Raw genomic sequence first — 8,823 nt, 5'->3', positions numbered from 1 at the left:
ACATGGTTAAAGGTAACTCGGTTGAACTATCTCGGGACCCAACCATAAGGATCAAGTCACAAGAGACTTGTCAATGATTTAATTCGATTTAGAATCATGATGATATAACCTAAGCTTTAAAATTCGATCGAAAACTATTGCAACAAAACAAGAAAGAAAAATATCAATACCATAATAAGAAATCAAAGATGTCTAATACGTATAAACTATAAGTTTATGAAATAAACAAAGAGTTATGAAGGAAAGTAAACTGGGTATGCAATATGATTTCAAAAGAGTATTTTCTATATATAAAATGGGTTTTCAACGGTTTTAACCCTTGATGTGATATTGCATGTAATTTGGTGAACTCACTCAGTTTTATACTGACCCCGTTGCTCCTCCCATTTTTCAGGGATAGTATGATATGATTTGAAGAGTCAAGCTTCCGAAGTTTTAATTCTCGGAAGTCATTTGCACAAGAAGTAAAACAAGGTTTTCATTCTAGCGGTCCGCAATAGTCTAGATGTTTTTGTCTATGTATTTGTATAACGCATTTTCACTCTGATGCTTTTGAAAAATGGGGTCACATGTATTTTGATATGTGAGATATGATTTGATTTGCAAAAAATTTGCACAGGTTTCTAGGCTTGCTACGGGTTTCGGAGCTACCACTCTTATTCCCTAGCGCCGGTCGCGACTCATAAATTTGGGTCGTGACAGCTAGGGTGTTTCTAGAGATTTTTGTATTCTATGATTTTGGTTGTTGAATCCATGAAATTGAGATGTTGTGCTTAGGCTTATGAATTGTATGATATGTATGGAGGTGGTATGTTTATGATCTGAATTTATAGGTTGTTTTAGTACTTTGATATGTTATCGAATGCTTAAGCCGTAATGGTGTTAATTGGTGAATTCGATCACGATTTTCCAAATGATGTAATTGTTTAAATGGTATGTATTGGTGTATTTATGGTTCTAAGATGTTTAGTATGTTGTACATATGTTTAGGATCAGTGGTTATGCTTTGGTTCTTTGAAAGCATGATTTGTATTGATTAGCATGTTTAGGCAATTTCTAACAAAATTGTGAAACTGTAATAACCCTAAAAATATTAAGATACCGGATCGTGGCACAAGTCCTAAATTATGGAATTTAGACCAAGTAGCTCAAGAATGGAAATCGACTTAAGAAGTATAATTGAAATAGGAATAATACATGGATCAAGAAATAATAATTATTATTTGAAGTAAAGATTATTATTATTTAAAACAATTAAGAAATTGATCGGAAAAAAGGCTTTCCGAGGTGGTTTGAAATTTAAGCACGTCGGGCAATCTAATGAGTTAAAGTGTATATTAACCGAATCAAAATGGACATTTAACACGTACATGATGTCATCAACTTGTTCGTTAACTGTTACATGTCTTGTACACTGGTCAATCATTCCTTTAAATCCTCAAAACATACTTTCTGTTGATTTGCCTAATCAACTTTCACCCCTTTCATGGGTTAGTTCTGATTACTGGTGCATAGATTTAAAAAAACAAATCTCACAACAATCATTCACAATACGTAGCGAAATTCAAAAAAATTTACTAATTTCTATAACTACGCTCGTTACCTTCACTTATTAACCACATCAATCTTTCTCAAATCAACTAGATATCATATAAGATTTCTAGTGTTTCCAAATTATCACTTACATTTGGAAATCTTAACTTAATTCCGATGTTCTGTCAGAATTTTAAACACTAGTAGCACACAATGTGCGTCTCCTTTCTTTATTAGTCACAGAAACTCATTGTCCATTAACAGCACTTCGAGAAATAATATAGGAGTAGCTTAACTCCTTAATCTTATATATCTCATAAGAACAACTAAAGTGTTTGCTCACTCCATGTTCACATCAGAACTGTAGTACTCATACTACGTTCTGCAACTCCACTTACACTTAGTTTTGAAAAATCCATCACTCGGATCTAACTTACGCTATCTTCACGATATACCTTAGTTTAGCTTCTTTTGTGTATGCGTTTAACAAACATGTGAGACGCACTCTCGTTAGTTTTCTCTATCTCTTTATCTTCAATCTTCATATGTGATAACAACACAGATGAACAATCTCAAAATAGAACATAAACCGAACAAGGCGCATCATAAAATCACCACGGTTAGCCGAACAAGACGCACCATAAAATCACCACAGTTAGCCGAACAAGACACATCACATCGTCAAACTCCATCTCGGCCCCACCGAGTAAGACATATCATATCGTCATCCCGGTTCAACCGAATAAAACACATACCAAGCACCATCTCGGTCACACCGAGCAACATACACTATAACATCATCTCGGTCTCGTCCGAGTTCACCTCTCACTGAGTACAAAGAACAAATCTGTCAGAACTTACCCTGACATTCCAGAAAATATATGCACAGACAAAGAGAATGAAATTAGACCTGTCGGCCCAGACAAAGAGAAACAAAGACATAGTATAAAAGGTCAAGAAAAAGTAGGTGAAAAGGTTAATTCTCTTTTTCTCTCAACTCTTAACTCCCTTTCACTTCTTATTCTTCCTCTCACTAAAACATCGACTGACTAGACCGTCGGAGTGGTTTGCCGGAATCCCCTTCCGGCACCCTTCTTACGGTTGTGTTGTGCTTTTCAGGTACGATCGTGAAACCACCACCAGACCAGAGACGTATCGCGGTTTCGCAGGTTATCATTTGGCGCCGTCTGCGGGAAAGAAAGTAAGAAAGTTTCCCCCTTTCTATCTCACTAGAGGGTGATAGGATGACCAGAGTAGAGGGAGATAATCCCGCCACCAGAGAACATGATACACACGATAACAAGACAAGAGAGGGGCTCAATGCACCACCACGAAGGGCCACGGGTGAGAGCTCGTTCTGCCCGGCCACAACGTCAAGAGGAGGCACCCACTTGTGCACTACATCTGGAGTCACCACTCAATACCCATGGGGAATGCCACTGCCAGGGAGCATTCCCCCAACATCATACTTCACACCCATGCAACAAACTACCCAAAAATTTTCCTTAAGACCGGGTGCAACCCCCATCAATCTCACATGCACTCCAAGCACCACCCCTACTCCCAGGCCGGCCACAACCACAGAAATTCAAAACCCTACACCAGCACATACAAGAATACATTGAGTTCCATGCTCGGCAATTAGCTTTCCTCCAACAAGTGCAGCAAGCCCATGCCCGACCAACCGCCGCCACAACATCTCAAGGCAATGTTACCACCCCACTGTACATACCGGCCGCACCCCCTCATCCAAAAGAATTCTACCAAGGCCAAACAACACCCGAGGAAGCAAACCACGAGAAAAATCTGCACGAGCAAAACCCAAAGGAAGGGCAGGGGATACAAACCGAAAAAAAAACACCAGAGGGGCAGAAAAAGATACCGAAACGGGTCGAAATCGAAGAAAGCGTGCATAGCTCAGGCGCCGATTCACCAAAGAAAAAGAATCTAGAGCAAGAAATCACCGAAAGGGTAAGGACTGAAATGGAAAAATTCAGAAGGAAAGAGCCGAGAAACACGAGTTTTTTAAACATCGGAAACTCACTTTCAGCCGAGATACGAGATGAGCCTTTCCCGTTTAACTAAAACACCACAGTTGGACGACTACAATGGCACAGGGGACCCGATCATACACTTGAGCTGTTTTCAAGTGGTCATGATGGTACAAAGCTTGTCCGAAGCCGCCGTCTGTAAACTCTTCCCAACAATCCTAAAAGGACCGACAGCCATCTGGTACCAAAGCCTTAAAGAAGTCTCTATTCGAAGTTTCGACGAGCTAGCAAGAGCTTTCCGAACTCATTTTGCACCGAACATACAACGGAAGAAGAAATCCAGTGATCTCAAACTTTGCTACCAGAAACCCGGCAAAAGTCTACAAAGTTACATCGGCAAATTCAATGCCGAAGCTGTCGAGGTAGGAAACTTGAATGATGATACTGTAATAGATGCAATGAAGGATAACACAACGATGATGGCATTTCGAGACAACCTGATAACAAATCCGGTGCAAACCTACTCTCAGCTCATGGACCGAGCTTGGAATTACATCAATCTAGATAAAGAACAACGAAGAAAAGCTACACAGAAAACAACACAGTTTCAAACACCAAGAAAAACTTTCAATCCACCTGCCAGGCACGACTGATTCAGGCCAAAAGAGCAACGGCAGTTTGTTCCACCACAAATGGAACCACACCGACCAATGAAAGTAGAAGACCAAGCTTTCATCCCCCTTAATACACCGAGATCACACATCTTAATGTGGATTCAAAACAACAATGAACCAGTAAGATACCCACCGAAGCTACAGTACGAGGGGGACAGAAAGAAATACTGTCAATTCCATGATGGTCACGGCCACGTCACTGACGAATGTGGGAGTCAAAAGAAAGAAATCGACCGGTTGGTACAAGTCGGTCGTTTAAAAGACTTTGTAGCACAAAATAAAAATTATAAATCAGGAGGAGGCAACTGAGCCGAGCACAGTAGAAAAAGGGAAGAAGCACCACCACCGAAAAGGCAAAACGCATCCGGGGTAATTAACACCATAGTCGGTGGAATGGCTGACCCCGAGTATAAACGAGGACGGCGCAAAAGACAAAGAATGGTAATGAACATTTCGGCGGCCAAACCTCTACTTGAAGTCAACTTCGGCCCGGCAGACAGCGAAGGAATAGATTTTCCCCACTAAGACCCTTTAGTGATCTCAGGCCTAATAGAAAATTTCTGGGTGAGACAATTGGTGGATGAGGGGAGTTCAGTCAACCTCATCACAAAGCAGGCATACCTCGGTATAGGATGCTCGGTCCTAAATTTAAAACCGGTCAAAACTCCTCTAGTCGGTCTGGGAGGGACACCGGTGCAAGCAGAAGGAGTGGCAGAATTAACAGTGGAATTGGGAAAATAAAATGGTTCACCAGAAGGAGGCCTAATCGGCATTACTAAGAAATTCAAAACACTTTTCATGGTTGTGGACATGCCACTCGCTTACAACGTGATACTCGGCAGACCAATGCTATACAACACCGGAGCAGTCACATGCATCAAATACCTGTGTATGAAAATACCAACCGAAGAAGGAATAGTGACAGTCAAAGGAAGGCAAGACATAGCAAAGCAATGTTACTTGGTATCAATGAGAGAGGTGTCGGAAACTCTGGCTATCGAAACAATGGAGATACCAGACTCGGATGAAGACAAGCTCGAGCCTCATGGAAGATTAGAAAGGGTTAATTTAACAGGAGTAACACCAAGATCGGTCCAAATAGGCGCTGCCCTGCCCGAACCAATAAAACAGGAAATAACTGACATGTTAATCAGAAACGAAATAGAATTTGTCAACACTCCAGGCGAGATAGAAGGGGTGGATCCGGCAATAATTTCACACAAGCTGAACGTTGATCCAAAGCACAAACCAGTCAAACAAAAGAAAAGAGCCTTCGCAGTGGACAGACAGATCGCCATCAGAACCGAAGTAGACAAACTGTTGGCAGCAGGCTTCATCAGAAGAGTATATTACCCGGAGTGGCTATCAAACGTGGTGCTCATAAAAAAGCCGAATGGAAAATGGAGGCTATGCATAGACTTCACAGACCTAAACCGAGCATGCCCTAAGGATAGCTACCCTTTGCAAAACATTGACCAGATGGTCGACTCAACGAGCGGTTACGAAGTATACTCGTTCATAGACGCTGCCCAAAGATACCACCAGATTCCAATGCACAAAGAAGACGAAGAGAAAACAAGCTTTGTCACTGATAGCGGCACATACTGCTACAAACAAATGCCTTTTGGATTAAAAAATACCGGGGCAACTTATCAGCGGCTGATGAATTTTGTATTCAAGGACCAGATCGGTTGAAACATGGAAGTCTATGTCAATAACATCATCGTCAAGTCCAAAAAGGTGGAAGAACACACGAAAGACCTGGAAGAAGTTTTCACCAAGCTAAAGAAATACAAGCTCAAGCTAAACCCGGACAAATGCGCCTTTGGAGTCCCGGCGGGAAATTCCTCTGTTACCTCATTTCTGAAAAAGGCATTAAGGTAAACTTGGAAAAAACAAAAGCAATCATAGACATGAAAGCGCCGAAATCAGCCAAAGAAGTCTAAAAGCTCAATGGAAGAATCACGGCCCTTGGTCGATTCGTGTCCAACTCGGCCAAAAGATGTCTCCCATTCTTCAAAACACTAAGAAATGTGAAAAGCTTTGAGTGGACCGAAGAGTGCCAACAGTCTTTCAAGGAGCTCAAGAAATTCATAAGTTCACCACCACTACTTGGAAGACCCGAAGCAGGAGAAGTGCTATATTTATATCTAAGTGTCACCAATGAAACGATAGCATCCGTGCTGGTAAAAGAAGATGCAACCGAGCAGAAACCGGCATATTGCACGAGCAAAGTGTTGAAAGGGCCCGAGCTCAGATATAACAAAATCGAAAAATTTCCGCTAACACTGGTATTAACGGTAAAAAAGCTCAAAAGATATTTTTAGGCTCACACAGTGGTAGTCCGAACAAACCAACCCCTGAAAAAGGCGCTCGGAAGGCCAGAAACCTCTGGACGACTAATCAACTGGTAGGTCATGGTAGGATCATACGACATCAAGTACGAACCAAGAACATCAATGAAAGCTCAGATCCTAGCAGATTTCGTGGCCGAAACAACAACACACGATCAACCTAGCGAGATAGACAAGAGTGTGATCAGCTGGGTATTACAAGTAGATGGAGCATCAAACATGGCGGGAGCAGGGGCAGGCATGATATTAAGAGGGCCACATAAGATAAAAATGCAAAATTCAATCCACCTAAACTTTCCAGCAACCAATAATTCAGCCGAGTACGAAGCACTAATCGGAGGATTAAGAATGGCGACAGTGGTCAAATCCGAGTACATAAAAATTCAGAGTGACTCTCAACTGGTGGTTAACCAAGTGCTCGGAATATTCGAGGTCAAAGATCCAGAAATGAAAAATATGTAGACCGTGTGAAAGAGCTGCTCACCAAAATTACCGAAGAAGGCGGAAAATGGGAATTAGAACAAATACCCAGAGAAGAGAACACAGAGGCGGACACACTGGCAAAGGCCATGCTCAATCCAAAACTTCAGCAGTATCCAAAACCCCGAAGTAACATTCCTCATCAACCCATTAGACCAATGGATGGAGACATCATATCATACATAGAAAACAGAAGTCTACCTGAGGATAAAAAAGAGGCAAGGAAGGTAAAGCGCAGAGCACCACACTTCTCATACCGAGACGGCACACTATGCAGAAAGTCATTCTCGTACCCATGGTCCAGATGCCTCAGAGTGGAAGAGGGAAAATATGTCTTAGCAGAAATACACGAAGGCATATGTGGAAGCCACATCTCCCATCTAGCACTCTGTCGAAAAACAGTACTACAAGGTTACTACTGGTCGGCACTAGCACAAGACGCGGCAAGCTTGGTACAAAAATGCGAGAAATGACAATATCACCAAAACGTGCACCATCAACCCACAACCGAACAAAGTCCGATAGTAAGTCCTTGGCCATTCAGCACATGGGGCATTGACATCGTCGGCCCTTTCCCAACAGCAAGTGGGCAGAGGAAATTCTTGATAGTAGCTGTTGACCACTTCTCCAAATGGGTAGAAGCCGAAGCTGTCTCCACCATAACAGAATCGCGAGTACGAAGCTTTGTCCGAAAAGAAATCATCTGTCGTTTTGGAATCCCAAGAATCATCATAACCGAGAATGGTAAACAATCCGACAGCAAAAATTTCAGAGACTTCTGCACTGAAAAAGGAATCGACCTAAGGTTCACAAAGGTCACCCATCCTCAGAGCAATGTGATGACCGAAGTTACCAACCGAACCATTGTCAACGGTTTGAAGAAGCGCCTGGACGAAGCAAAAGGTCGATGGGCCGACGAATTACACAGTGTCCTATGGTCATACAGAACCATGCCAAAAGCCGGCACAGGAAGAACCCCATATAGCCTAACCTATGGGTGTGAGGCAATGGTGCCAATAGAGATAGGCATGCCTACCATTAGAGTTCAATACTTCAAGGAGCAACAAAACAAGGAAAACACCAGACTTTGCCTCGACTTGCTAGAAGAAAGAAGAGAACAAGCCTTACTGCACATCGAAGCATACAAGCAGAGGATGGCAACATACCATAACAAAAGGGTTAAACCCCTAACATTTGAGGTAGGAGACCTAGTACTACGAAGAGCCGACATAGCAAGAGGTAATGCCGGAGTATCCAAACTCGGAGCAAACTGGGAAGGACCTTACCAAGTAAAGAAAGTGGGAAAAGGAGGGGCCTATTACTTAACATATCTATCAGGTCGAGACCTACCAAGAACCTGGAATGCCAGAGTTCTTACAAGATTCTATTAGTAGACAACATTCAGGTTAATCGAGTCAGTCAGGGGTTTTTTCACTTGCATTCCGGTCAAAGTCAGTTATAGGCAAGAATGCAAGTTTTTCCCCTATCAATAAAAGAGAAAAACAAAAAAGAAGCAAAACGTGTCAAGCATAGACGAACAAGTACTCAAAGCAATCGCTTAAAACCGAGTTAAGCCATAGCTTAACAAAATCCAAAGCAATCGTTTAAAACCGAGTTAAGCCATAGCTTACCACAATTTAAAGCAATCGCTTAAAACCGAGTTAAGCCATAGCTTAACACAATTCAAAGCAATCGCTTAAAACCGAGTTAAGCCATAGCTTAACAAAATTCAAAGCAATCGATTAAAACCGAGTTAAGCCATAGCTTAACAAAATTCAAAGCAATCGATTA

General features: G+C 42.0%; 1 protein-coding gene across 1 annotated transcript; it reads left to right on the top strand.

Moving 5' to 3' along the window:
- Positions 1-6,615: 6,615 nt before the first annotated feature.
- LOC126672476 (uncharacterized) lies at positions 6,616-8,423 on the top strand. The gene is made up of 4 exons (XM_050366426.1): positions 6,616-6,940; positions 7,015-7,259; positions 7,337-7,443; positions 7,577-8,423. Exons 1-4 carry the CDS (start codon positions 6,616-6,618, stop codon positions 8,421-8,423), a joined length of 1,524 nt encoding a protein of 507 aa, XP_050222383.1.
- The last annotated feature ends 400 nt before the right edge of the window (positions 8,424-8,823 follow it).

The sequence above is a fragment of the Mercurialis annua genome, linkage group LG3 (genome assembly GCF_937616625.2).
Source record: "Mercurialis annua linkage group LG3, ddMerAnnu1.2, whole genome shotgun sequence".
Lineage (NCBI taxonomy): Eukaryota > Viridiplantae > Streptophyta > Magnoliopsida > Malpighiales > Euphorbiaceae > Mercurialis > Mercurialis annua.
This window is presented reverse-complemented; position numbering and strand designations above follow the sequence as displayed.

Bases quoted from the DNA above. Each gene is read 5' to 3' on its own strand.
- LOC126672476 (XM_050366426.1), top strand. From the start codon at position 6,616: ATGGTAGGATCATACGACATCAAGTACGAACCAAGAACATCAATGAAA. The intron at 6,941-7,014 runs GTGACTCTCAAC...AAAAATATGTAG, and splicing joins CGAGTACATAAAAATTCAGA to ACCGTGTGAAAGAGCTGCTC. The intron at 7,260-7,336 runs GTAAAGCGCAGA...CCCATGGTCCAG, and splicing joins ATAAAAAAGAGGCAAGGAAG to ATGCCTCAGAGTGGAAGAGG.